The sequence below is a fragment of the Herpailurus yagouaroundi genome, unplaced genomic scaffold (assembly GCF_014898765.1).
Source record: "Herpailurus yagouaroundi ecotype Mexico unplaced genomic scaffold, PumYag 196, whole genome shotgun sequence".
Taxonomy (NCBI): domain Eukaryota; kingdom Metazoa; phylum Chordata; class Mammalia; order Carnivora; family Felidae; genus Herpailurus; species Herpailurus yagouaroundi.
Genome location: NW_024412427.1, coordinates 18,652,211 through 18,665,799, shown reverse-complemented (window position 1 = coordinate 18,665,799; position 13,589 = coordinate 18,652,211). Strand labels below are relative to the sequence as shown.

At 42.1% G+C, this 13,589-nt stretch overlaps 1 protein-coding gene and 1 long non-coding RNA gene across 7 annotated transcripts in view; one reads left to right on the top strand and one right to left on the bottom strand.

Annotated features, from left to right (window-relative positions):
* The window catches only part of LOC121012464 (uncharacterized), a 38,049-nt gene extending 27,778 nt beyond the window's left edge, over nucleotides 1-10,271 (top strand). Inside the window, exons 2-3 of the long non-coding RNA XR_005782119.1 lie at nucleotides 4,174-4,301; nucleotides 9,751-10,271. This is a non-coding gene — a long non-coding RNA (uncharacterized LOC121012464). The remainder of the gene's footprint in view (nucleotides 1-4,173; nucleotides 4,302-9,750) is intronic.
* SHLD1 (shieldin complex subunit 1) overlaps nucleotides 1-13,589 on the bottom strand; it is a 78,723-nt gene that overhangs the window by 49,092 nt on the left and 16,042 nt on the right. Inside the window, exon 3 of one of the 6 annotated variants that reach the window (XM_040447634.1) lies at nucleotides 10,374-10,491. The exons of the other annotated variants lie outside the window; for them this stretch is intronic. Within the exon in view, the coding sequence (XP_040303568.1) occupies nucleotides 10,478-10,491 (14 nt within the window). The 3' untranslated portion in view covers nucleotides 10,374-10,477. Of the gene's footprint in view, nucleotides 1-10,373; nucleotides 10,492-13,589 lie in introns of those variants that run through there. 6 annotated transcript variants of the gene reach the window in all.

Genomic DNA, 13,589 nt, shown 5'->3' with positions numbered 1-13,589 from the left:
AAGCGTATTCTAAGGATGTATGTGCCACAGTGCTGTATCTGCCACTATGGCAACTCGTTAAAAAATGCCACCCCCTTAAATTCCTTCATGGCGTATTAATTTGATGTTCTAAAACAAATATCTTACCATGAATTAATTCCTAGTGAATAATAAGATTAACCTAACTAAACTGGCTTCTATAACACTTCCACTATTTGTAAATGTGTTTCTTGTACTTTTTAAAAAATATTTTTTAATATTTATTTATTTCTGAGAGAGAGAGAGACAGAACGTGAACGCTGGGAGGGGTGGGGGCAGAGAGAGAGGGGGAGACACAGAATCCGAAGCAGGCTCCAGGCTCCAAGCGGTCAGCATAGAGCCCAAGGCAGGGCTCGAACCCATGAACCGTGAGATCATGACCTAAGCCAAAATTGGATGCTCAACTGACTGAGCCCCCCAGGTGCCCCTCTTGTACTTTTTTAAGGAGATTTTTTGCTAGGCTTCATTATAAATATTCTCTGCTAAAATCTACTAAATCACTAATACAGGTATCCCCTACTTTTCCAAAGTTCATGTCTCACCACTTTGCTTTTACAAAAGACCTTCATTAGTACCTATTTTCACTAACCAAAAGAAATCCAAAGAGGATTTTCACTTTGATCAAAAATGGCAAAATAGCGTTCACTGCTTATATACCGAGGCAGCTGTACCTGAGAAGCCAAAGTGGCCCCACCAAGCTCCTTCCTGGGAACTATACTCATAATCTCTGCGTCGAGCCACCATAACTTTGACCTGTGTCTGTGGACATCTGTACTTCATCTCAATTTATTATGTGCATCTGTTAACAAGGTGTGTCCTAAGGTGTCAGAAATGCCTAAAAGGGGTTATTTTTGGAGTCTGGGAAAGCTCAAAAAATTTTCCATATAAATTAATGATAATTGCATCTTCACTTTATGCCATTTTGGCTGATGAAAGCTTTCACAGGAACACTCTACTTATGTATATAGCACAAGAAACCTATACTTAAAATACAGCAATATAGTTCTCAAGATGTGATTCAACTAATGAGAGTATGCATTCACCAAATGCACTGGGTAAGATATCACTGAGAAAACCCACTACAAGATTGTTTGTGAGACTAAAAGAGTAGGAACCACCTCAACATCCATCAATAGACACCACATTAAATAAATTATGGTCCAACCATACAACAGCATACGACGTAGCCACTAAAAATATGAGATCTGCGTGTACTAATATGGCAAGATGCCTTGAGATAGCATTAAATGAAAAGAGTAAGATACAAAATGGTAGGTACAATAAAATTCCATTTGCATTTCTAAAAAACAGATACATGTGCTGTTTTGTGTGTGCAATATATGTGTATATGTACGTATGTGTATGTATAGCTATATCAATATTTATGTTTATAATTGCATAGAAAATATCTAGGAAGATACACAAAAGTTATTCACAATTACCTCTAGGAAGAAGCACTGGGGAGACACAAGACTTTTACATTTCATTGTGTACCTTCTGTACTATTTATTTTCCTAAACTTTTCATTTAAAAGGATCACTACTGGGGCGCCTGGGTGGCTCAGTCTGTTGAGTGTCTGACTTCGGCTCAGGTCATGATCTCAGTTTGTAGGTTCGAGCCCCATGTCAGGCTCTGTGCTGACAGCTCAGAGCCTGGAGCCTGCTTCAGATTCTGTGTCTCCCTCTCTCTCTCTGCCCCTCCCCTGCTTGTGCTCTGTCTCTGTCTCTCTCTCAAAAATAAATAAACATTTAAAACAATTAAAAAAAAAAAAAAGGATCACTATTGCCTTCATCACAAAGGGACCTGCCTTCAAAGACAAGCTGCAGTAAGTATTCAACAAAAAGAAAGATATGGTTTGGATTTATTCTCTACAGCTCTTTGCCTGAAATCCCTAATGGCTTCTAGGGAACATGAATCCTGAAGCCTACAAAGAAAGGCTATATCCTCAAAAAGGAAGTCTAAGGGGAGCCTCTTTTCCAGCAATGTTAAAATAATTCTAGGGCATGTGACTTGCCAAAATGGGAACATTCCACAAAAATAGGACTCTAACTAACAAAGCTGCTTTGAATAATGCAGTGTTTTATATATATAGGGATATATCGGGATGGATATTATTTTCAGAAATATTTTCGGAAGTCAAGAGTTTATATTATATTTCTGGATTAAAAAATTTTTTAAACCAATGATATCATCGTGCCAGTTTTGAATCACAGTTCAAGCACAATCAAATGTGGCCAAGAGCTGCCCTCGGCCCAGCAGAGGAGAGGGACAGGAGGCAAAGGCTGACTGAGGAGAGGCACGGCCCCGTGGGGCTCCAGCTGAGAGAGGTGGGCACTGTCCTGGCACGCAGCTGCCAGCCAGTGGATTCCTAAGCCGGTGTGTTCACGAGCAAAATGAGAACTCTGGACAGAAAATCACCGGGAATGGTTACAAGACCACTTACTCTCAGACACTAAAAGCAAGTCTTGTAACAGAAAGATACAACAGGGGCACCTGGGTGGCTCAGTCAGTTTAGCGTATGACTTCAGCTCAGGTGACGATCTCGTGGTTCATGAGTTCGAGTCCCACGTCAGGCTCTGTGCTGACAGCTCAGAGCCTGCAGCCTGCTTCGGACTCTGTTTCTCTCTCTCACAAACACAAAAATAAACATTACCAAAAAAATTAAAAAAAAAAAAAAAGAAAGATACATGTGGCAACCATCACAGCCACCACTCTGCACCCTCCCCTGCCCCAGGTTACCTCGTTCACATGTCCTGCACACAGCAAAACACAAGCATGGGCTGTGACAAGGCATGTTGGTATCCGGACTCAGCAGCATGTCACGGGCAGGCCAACTCTCCCATCATTCTGCAGCGACAGGGAGACGCTGAATCTCCCTGTCCATGGCCAGAAGCAGAGCCCAGTAGTCTCAACCAGTCCCTGGGACAACGCCACCCTTCTCCTAATCTAACTCCTTCAGCACTTGGGAAGTAGTTTACCAAAACTGCCTGCCTGACTGTAAGAGTGGAAATGGACTGGGACACTTATTGCAGAGAATCTGTTTCCTCACAGTAATACAGGAAATGATCACTGCTTCTTAATAATCATAAGGGATGGGATATAGGAACGGAAGAAGAGGCAAATTTTTTCATTTTCAACGGGGAGGAAGAAGATATAATCCGTAAGTGCATACATCATAGACCACCGAGCCTGATGCTTAAAGAGTTTAAAGTGTGGGGTGGGACTGTAATGTGTGACACCTTTGTGTGCCCAACTCCCTTGGGTAGGTATCGTTATCCCCACAAAACAGATTTTAAAACTGAGGCTCAGACAAGTTCTTTAACACACCTAGGGACACCAAGTAAAAAGTCACAAAGCCCTTCAAACCCCAAAGGCTGTACTCTCTCCACGTTCGACCGAGAAACGGAGGCCACCCAGGCCCAGCCATGAGTCCTACCATGTTAGACCCACCTCTGTCTGATCACAAATTTATCAGAAAGTTCAAGTATTTACATCCCTATTTTGTTGTCTGTCCCAAATAATCTACCTTTTACCCTTTTTTTTTTAAGGAATTGAATGAATGTTACCTAGACTTCTTACGGTGATCATTTTGCAGTGGATACATATACTGAATCATTATGTTGTACATCTGAAACTACTATAACCTTATATGTCAATCACATCTCAATTTTTAGAAAGGTTTACATAAAGGGGCGCCTGAGTGGCGTTAGGCGTCCAACTCTTGATTTCGGCTCAGGTTATGATCTCGTGCTTCGTGAGATCGAGCCCCACAACGGGCTCTGCACTGACCGCACGGAGCCTGCTGGCTTTTGCTCTCTCTCTGCCCCTCCCCTGCTTGCACTCATTCGTGCTCCCTCTCTCTCTCAAAATAAATAAACTTTTTTTTTAAGATACTACATAAAAAAGAAAGTGACACAATGTACTGCTGTAGAAGGGCCTAACGTCCTAAACAATGCCAAAGGGGGGCTGGGGCACTGGTTGATAAAGAAGAGAATGAAGGGGAAACACCATTACCACCCTGCAGCTTCATGACAATTAGACCCAAAGTTAGGCACTAAGGTACAGCTTTCTGAGCTTGGGACAATACTATGTTCCCGGAGGGAACAAGGGCATTCGGGGTTTGCGTTGTTAGCATTTTGGTTTTTCTCTCCGCAGATCACCGGAGCATCGCCTGGGTTCCCACTGCCAGGACTCCACCAAGATCCCCCCGCGGGGCACAGGCTTTAGCTCGCCACCAGCACGCAGCCCTCTCTCCAGCAAACAAACTGCCAAGGAGTCTTTGAGTAAGTGGGAACTCTTGGGTTGTTTGTTGTCATTTGCCCCACGCCTGCAAACACTTCCAGAAGTCAACAGGAAACCTCTTGTGCCAAACTGAACAAAACCCTGCTTCTCGGCACAAATTCCTGTTCGATGCACCGGCAGGTGTTTCCATGCCAGTCACAAAGTGTCAAGTGGCACCGGGAGACAGGACTAGGTGACAGGGATGGCTGATGGGCACCTTCATCCTGGGCAACTCCCCCCATGACATTCCTGGGGAACCCCTTATGTCAGGCCGAGACTGACATGTTCTCGTGCAGCCACAGATCAGCTCTAACAAAGCGAAAGGTTACAGACCTGGAGCAAACAAAGCTGGCCTGCAGGAACCATTGAAGTCACATAAAAAATACAAAGGAAACAGTATAAACTGGTCATTTTTTTTCTTGCTCTGTGCTAATGTTTTGCATTAATTTTGTCAGTCCAGCACGGAGGCCAACAGCATCCTCTTTTGACTGAGGAGGCAGGAGACAGGCTCCCAACACCCCAACGGCAAGCCCACCACCACCTGCTCTTGGGATTCTTGTTTTATTCCTTTAAATGTTAAATTTGAGGCCCAGGCTTCTAGGGAGTTTCCCTGAAACCATGCCACATTTGAAGCTCCCTATCTTTTTTTTTCTTTTCCCCCCCTGGGGAAAGCTTTTTATTCTTTCTATCAGATTCTCAAAGAGATCTGCAGTTGAACCAAGGTAAAGCAAAAATGCCTTCAAGCTTTCAAGAATGTTGTATTAAAATACAGCCCCTCTTGGGGCCCCTGGGTGGCTCAGTTGGTTAAGTGTCCGACTTTGGCTCAGGTCATGATCTCACGGTTCATGAGTTCGAGCCCCACAATGGGCTCTGTGCTGATAGCTTGGAGCCTGGAGCCTGCTTCAGATTCTGTGTCTCCCTTTCTCTGCCTCTCTCTCTCTCTCTCTCTCTCTCTCAAAAATAAACATTTAAAAAGATTTTTAAAACATTTTTTTTAATAAAATAAAATACAGCCCCTTTTGAGTTGCAAGTGTTATGGGCTTATGGAGTATGTGCTGAGGACGAATAAATCCGCCAAGTGAGAAGGAATGGCCAGGGCTGGTAAACAGGCCAAATGGGAGCTTGAGCAAAATGTAACCCATTTCACCTTGTTTTGGCATGGGCCCTGGCCCTGTAGCATGCTGACAGAGAATTTTAAAGGAATCACCCGGGTTAAGCAGGGAACAATGTTGCAAGTGGTGATCACTGATCAAGCTCAGGAGAAAGGATGCCTACTCCTACCACAGCCTCAGTTAAATAACCTAACTGGGACTCAGTTTTCTCAATTGTAAAATGGGGCTAAAAATAGTATCCTCCCCCTCCCCCCCACCTTTGCTTACTGGGATAAGGCCAAGTAAACAGTAAATGTCAGGGATCATGACTGCTAGTTAGAGGAGAGGTTACACTCCTTTTGTAATCATTTTCATGTGTGACCTTTGCAGTGAACCCTTCCTCAGGGTGAGAGATTTATTGTCATCTCTGTGTTAATTCTTCCCTTTAAGAACGTGTGGTCACATGTTTTAAAAGCATATTCTCAGCTCTGCCGCTTGACTCTTTCACAACTTCTCTCTTGAAAGGACCAAAGCAGGGGCGCCTGGGTGGCACAGTCGGTTAAGCGTCCGACTTCAGCCAGGTCACGATCTCGCGGTCCGTGAGTTCGAGCCCCGCGTCAGGCTCTGGGCTGATGGCTCGGAGCCTGGAGCCTGTTTCCGATTCTGTGTCTCCCTCTCTCTCTGCCCCTCCCCCGTTCATGCTCTGTCTCTCTCTGTCCCCAAAATAAATAAACGTTGAAAAAAAAAATAAAAAAAAAAAAAAAAAAGGACCAAAGCAAATGTATCTCCTCCACGTTTTCCGTACATTCTATTTTCTGTAAATATCACATGAAGTCTACAATGATTTGAACATTTCTAAGCTCAACAGACAAAATTACAGAGTGGATTTTCCAATCTCTGCCACTTACTGACTAAAAACGTCTTGTGTGTGATGCTTTGAACCTCTTCCAGCACTTTCATAACTACTCTTTATTTTATTTATGTGCTTCTTTATTTATTAATACCTGTACCTCTTCCCATCAAGGACTGAAGGTGGCTTTAAGGACACACAAAAGTTGACAAGTTGGCATAAAATAAAGGGAGAGCCAAGGAAAAAAGAAAACCAAAACCCCTGGGAAAGGGGAAGAAAAAGGCATTATTTCTGTTTCACAGAGAAGGAAACCAGGGCACAGAGCCATGTAATCCTTTTTGAAGCAATGTGGGTTAAAAGCTAGAAATAAGCTGACACGAAGCCAGCCCTACAAATGATATCCTGGGACTGTGAGGCACTGGAAAATTGACTCAAAACAAAACCCACCAAATCAGAAAGACCACCATGCAGCTCAGCGAAAGTGGACAGAGAGATGGGGACCCCTCCCGGGAGAAGCCCTGGGAGCTGGATGGGAACAGAGTTTGGAGGAAACGTGGCACTGACAGCAACGATGATGACCCATAGCACGGATCAGGTATTACTAAGGGCCAGGCACCATTCAAGAACTGTCACAATGTCACCTCATTCACGACTCACCACAGGGTCTTAGGACGTAGGCTAGTATTACTCAAGTTTTGCAAAGGAGGCCCAGAAAGATTAAGTAGGTAACTTGCTCAAAGTCATAGAGTGGGTGGAGGATTTGGACCCAGGCGGTCTGACTCCAGAATGTACTTCTAACCTCTGTCCCCGGAGACCTGATGCAGGCAGAGGCCATCAAAGGAAAGTTGGGTGACCAGCTGAGAGAGTAGGAGAGTGAGGAAAGCAGTCATGGTGGGTGGGTCAAGGAGGCTGCAAGGAAAAACGAGGACTCGGCTAGGAAACCAAGGAAGCCAGGATCTAAATCCCCGTGGTGGACATGCCTTTTATCCTGATGCTGGCAGCTTGATGGAGGTATTCCTGAGTGACCTCATGAGGAGCCAGGACACTGCCTTACTTCCAAAACCAGCCTGATCTGTGAGACAGGATAACAGGGTGCTGTTGTTGTTGATGTGGATGCTGCTAAGGATATATGATTATTTAGGAATCCTTTCATCAACAATAGCGTCTGCTTTAGTGTTGCCATTCAATTCAGCTAGTATTCGCCGAGCACATGCCGTGTACCAGGCACTGTAGTAGGCATAGTGATTTTGAACACAGGACTTTACAGACTTTATGTAATTTCCATAGCACATCAGGTATTTTTAAGCATTAAAAAATTTCTATATTTTAAAATAGAGCCCTCCTGACTTCTCTGTTTCCAGGATATGAGTGGCTGCCAGCCTCCCAGGCTATTCCTATCACAGCTCTAGTTAATTACTTGCTTTACTGTACAGGGTCCCCTCCCCCTCCCTATACCTTCAGGAGCCACTACTTCCTCCGGTTTCCCTTGGTGCACACTTTGAGCTGTAGCTTCTTCCCTCTGTCAGATCCCTTCCTTCCATGTTGGCCTTTGAGGGGGGTCAGTAAACCTATATGCCAAATATTTTCAATTTTCCTGCTCCAGGCACTTCCAGGATTGCTCTTCCTGGTTCTTTTGTGGAAATGGGGCCATGTCAATAGTTCTGGCAATGAGTTGTGAGCAGAACGGGTTCTTGGGGCTTGTCCCTTTAAACTGCCAGGGCGACGCCCTCCAGAGTTCTCTTTCTTCCTCCACATGACCAGGGCAACTTTTGAGAAAGGCTGCCAACCATCCTGACCGCCCGAAAGAACATGCAGCATCAATGAGAAATCAACTGTGCACTCTCCAATCACTTAGATTGGGGGCTCTGTTACCACGGCATAACCTCACCCCTTCTGGCTGATACAGCCTTTCAAAAAGGCTCAGTATTTCTGGCCCATAGTGACCACCCCTACTTTTCCAGAAGATAGAGAGAGATAGAGCGATAAAGACAGAGACAGAGATAGTGATGGAGATGGAAATAGAGATAGAGACATAGACACAGACGGATATAGACACACATGTAATTTTTTCTTGTCAGTTCTTGAAAGTTTGAGGGGAAAGGTAGGATGTGTGGACTACCAGCCACTTTGTTCCAGTCTCTGTATATAAATTATTTACATACAAAAGTAAACAGAAGTTGCAGCAGGGCACCTGGCTGGCTCAGAGGAGCATGCGATCTTGGCATCTTGAGTCTGAACCCCGCGTTGGGTGTAGAGATTACTAAAAAAATAATTAAATGAACTTAAAAATAAAAATAAGTTGCAGCTTTTGAGAGCCTTTAGAGAAATCTCACAATTTTAATCTGGAAATATATAGATACGAAATTTCTTCACAAGATGAAAGGCACAAATGATGCCTTGGAGTATAAAAAGCAGTGCACTCTGTATGAACTTACAAGGCAGTCTAGGAAGAACCTTTGCTCCAGCTCAGGGTTTCTCAGCCTCAGGACTATTGACATTTGGGGCCAGAAAATTCTTTGTTGTGAAAGATGGCTGTCCTATACATTGTAGGATGTTTACTGTCGTCTGGTTTCTACTCACCAGATGGCAGTAGCACTGCCTCACATCCCAGTTGCGAAAACCAAAAATGCCTCTAGGCATTGCCACACATCCCCTGGGGACAGGTCACCTTCAGTTGAGAATTACTGAGCTAGCTATAATCACAAATGGACTTAAACTTTCTCCCACAGAACTGGATATCAATTTTCCTTCCTTGAAGATTATTGTCTTGTTTATATACTGACACAAGTGTTGTCCCAGTGCCACAGAACTGGATCCAAGACAAATCGGTCTGGGTTCCAAAGGTTAGGCCACCTTTTCCAGAATTACTTCCAGGGCATGAACCTTGAGCCCGTGAGTGTCCTTTTAAGAGACTTAGACTCGGGGCATCTGGGTGGCTCAGTCTGTTAAACATCTGACTCTTGATCTCAGTTTAGGTCATGATCTCACAGTCGTGGGATCAAGCCCAGTGTTGGGGCTCTGCACTGTCAGCTTGGGATTCTCTCTCTCCCTCTCTCTCTCTCTGCCCTCCCCCTGCCCTGTCTCTCCCTCTCTCTCAAAATAAATAAACATTAAAAAAAAATTCTCTCTCCCTCTGCCCTTCCCCCACTCACTCTCATTCTCTCTCTCTAAAATAAAAATAAATAAATGATCTAAGTCTTTTAGTTAATAATGAAATAATAACTAAATAACTGAAGACTTAGTTAAGTCTTTTAGTTAATTATTTTATTTATTACTTAACTTTAGTTAAGACAAATTTAAAGGAATGTGGTGTTTACTCTATAGTAAGATGGCCACGCATTAACCCCGTCCTCTCCTTGTGTGCATGTACCATTCTTGCATTAAGGGTGGAACTGATTCCTTCACCCCTTGAATCTGAGCTGGTCTATGACTGCTTTGACCTACAGAATAAACCAGAAGTGAGGCAAGCCTTTAGAAGACTAACAGTTTCTGCTTTTCTTCTTTTGGAAGGCTCCCTCTTGGGATCTTCCCTTTAGGAACTCAGCCACCATGCTGTGAGAAGCCTGGGTCATGAAGAGGCCACGTGGAGGTGTTCCAGTAGACAGCCCAGCTGAGCTTCTGGCTGATGGCTAGCATCCACTGTCAGCGATGTGAATAAGATCTTGGACATTTCAGACAACTCCAGCTCCCATGTGATTGCAATCCCAGCCAACATCACACTGGGCATAAGAACTACCCAGCGGAATCAAGTCAACCCACACAACTGTGAGAGTTAATAAAATGGTTGTTGTTTCAAGTCACTATGTTTTGGAGGAGTTAGGCTGCAACAGATAACCCAAACACAATCTCAGAGAGAACCACTGTTGGTGATAGCGGCCAGAAGGGGCAAATGTTGGGGCGCCTGGCTGGCTCAGTCAGAAGAACGTGCAACTCTTGATCTCAGGGTAGTGAGTTCGAGCCCCACATGGGGTATAGAGATAAATAAAAAACTTAAATAAATAAAAAAACGTAACAACAATAACAAAAGAAGGGTCCAATGTACATGTGTGACATGCCAGGAGTCCAAGCAGTAGCCCAGGAAACAGGGAGCAGAGAGGTCTCTAACAACGGCAGAGTCTTGTCACATGGCCAGGGGTGTATAATTCCAAAGAGGTCAGTGATATCAAGTCATTGTAAGTTCATGAGTAACAAAGTCATCATAACGTGACTTCTTAAACAAATGTAGACGTGCCTTCAGTCAAATACTATTTCCTGGAACATACAATTTTACATGATCATCATGGCAGATACTATTAATAGTGTGTTTAGTGTGCGTGAACATGGTGCTCGGTACTTTCCATGCATTGTCCTTATTCCTCAAAACAGTCTTGAAAAATAAGAATATTTATCTCTCCCTCTCTCCCCCCAACCCTCTTTCCTTCCCTCTCTTCTTTCCTACTTCCTTCTTTCATCAGAAAAGGTAGTTTAAATTTTTTCTAAATCACATCATACATTGTTAGATGTAAGAAAGCTTCCTGTTAAACTTTGAGCAAAAAATAGAATCCAGAGCTGTTTTTTTTTCCTTCCCAGTTCTTTCTTTTTTAAATTCCAACATAATTAACGTACAGTATTGGACTAGTTTCAGGTGTACAATGTAGTGATTCAGCAATTCTATACATTACTCAGTGCTCATCATGATACACATACTCTTAATCCCCTTCACCTATTTCACCCCTCCCCCCCTCCTCTCTGGTAACCATCAGTTTGTTCTCTATAGTTAAGGGTCTGTTCATTTCCCTCTTTTTTTATTTTGCTCATTTGTTTTGTTTCTTAAATTCCACGTATGAGTGAAATCATGTGGTATCTTCCTCTGACTTACTTATTTCGCTTAATATACTCTAATAATATACTCTAATACTAGTATATTATACTAATGTTATATTATAGTATATTATACTATAGTATATTATACTACATAATATACTACTATAATATACTAGTGTATTATACTAATAGTATATTATATAATTATAGTATAATAATATACTATAATATACTCTAATAATATACTCTAATACTCTAAGCATAATATACTCTAGCTCCATCCATTTTGTTGCAAATGGCAAGATTTCATTCTTTTTTATGCCTGTTTCCTCCCAGTTCTTAATATGCTGAAACGAATTCAATATCCTTCCTACTTCCTGGCTAGTTGCAAACAACTTCAACTTCTCACGCCTGTTGAAGGTTGAGTTAATATTTGAAAAGTGATATGTAGGTTTACAGCCTACTACCGGCAGAGACCAGTTACCCTTTCAGTTCACCTCCCATGTTCTAACACCCTGGAAATGTTTATGGAGTGTCCACCGCATGGGTAAATGCCACGTAACCTCCTCGGTAGATGAAATCAGAAACAGATTACAAGTAGGAAGATTCTACCTGGATGGACATACTGGCAGTAGGAAACTCATTTCCTTTCCATCATTCTGTAAGGCACCTGGATAGCCAACAGCAGGCACAGTATTCAAAACAGAGCATGCACTTACTCGACGCTTACTGGATGAATAAAAAGCATTAAATAGAGAGTAATATGAATGTCTGAAAATAATGTTAAACAGTGTTCACTGTGTAAAATAAGTAAAGTAGGATTATCTGATATTATTGGCTCATACTGAGCCCGCAAAATGCATTAAATGCATTTGAATGCATTAAAAAATTCTCATTTACAGCCTTATGTAGATAATTCCAAATTTGTTTTTCCCAATTTCGAAATCTTGCCATTTCATACTTTTGCTCAGGCTGCTATTGCCTTGGACCTGTAGGAAGTTACCACATAATCTATATTCATGAAGTCCAGATTTGAAAGACAACATATTTCAATCAACTCATTCTTTGAAGAAAGAAGGCACAGACTTGGTCACAAAGACCAATGATCTTCTCATCTTCACAAAGTAGCTCAAATTCAAATTTAGGCAATTAGCTGAGAATTTATAGCCAGAGATAAAGCAGTGGGAAACTGTAGGGTACTTCTCAGATGCATCATGAAGGAAAAATTCCACAGGCACCAGCTGAAATCACAAATGAGCAACTCCCTGTCTCTTATTATGACTATTTCTCTATATTTCATTAATGATATATTAAGAATGTTATTAATAACTATGGCTGACAGAGCAACTTTAAAGCATAATTTAAAACTCTACAGGTTTAAAAGTACTGACAATAAATAAGGAAACTCCGAGGTCTAGTAATAAATGGTTATAAAAAATGTTTCCTCCAAGATCTGATTAAATTTTGTATTATTGTTCTTCTCTGGGGAACTGTAAATGTAAAATAACATGTTAATTTCTATTCCTTAAGTAATATTTCTCTAGCATCCTCAGAATGTAATAGTTTCAACAGCTACTCTTTTCATAGAGAATTCTGACATGAGAAATAAGATATCTGCTCTTTCCTGAAGAGATGTTATCTTCTTAAATGAGTTTGTTCATTCTATTTATTTGTTCTGTGAAGCTATGAACCTACCCTGCCTGATTTGATTTTGTTCCTCTTATTTTAAGTTTGCATATTTTATTTTCCCAACTAGCCTCAACTCCCTGCATACAGAAATCATGTGTTCCCACACAATTTCATGTTTTATGTCACCCTCAACCTAGAGCATGGTGATAGATGCAAAGAGGACAATAAAAAAATGTTTCATTGACTGGTTAGATAGACCTCTAACAAACATGCCATAAAGGCGCCTGGCTGGCTCAGTGGGTGGAGCATGCAACTCTTGATCTCAGGGTTGTGAGTTTGAGCCCCACGTTGGGTGTAGAGATTACTTAAAAATAAAACCTTTAAAAAAAAAAGCATGCCATAAAACACATTCTCACAGACGTGGCTCTGCTTAAAGCCACCTGAAATTAATGGGGATCCTTCACCATAAGATGATTTGTGGAAACTGCACGGAAGCCTCTTCAAATACAAATCAAAGCACTTTGCAAATGAGAAGGCATCTGTTGACATCTACATTTGCAATGAAGAGATTATATGAGAACAGGGTTAGATAATTTGCCTACAACTATACGCTGAGTTAGCAGAAAACATCTATCCTAACAGCAAATTCTAGGAAGTAATTCTGTGGATACTTTGGGTCAGTATGAATCAGAATAACCTCCCTGTAAAGGCTCTGTGCCAGTACAAATCATTTTTTTTTTTTTTTTTGCCCAGTACTGAGCACCATAAAGGGTAAGGCTTATAGTTGCTTGTTGAAAGGAGTTCAACAAAGAAGTAGAAGTCTAGAAACACCCACAGGGGCACTACTAGCTATAAGAGCAGCAACAGTAATGACCGCTAGCCTTTACTAAATGTTCTAAGCTCTGTTGCCTCATTCA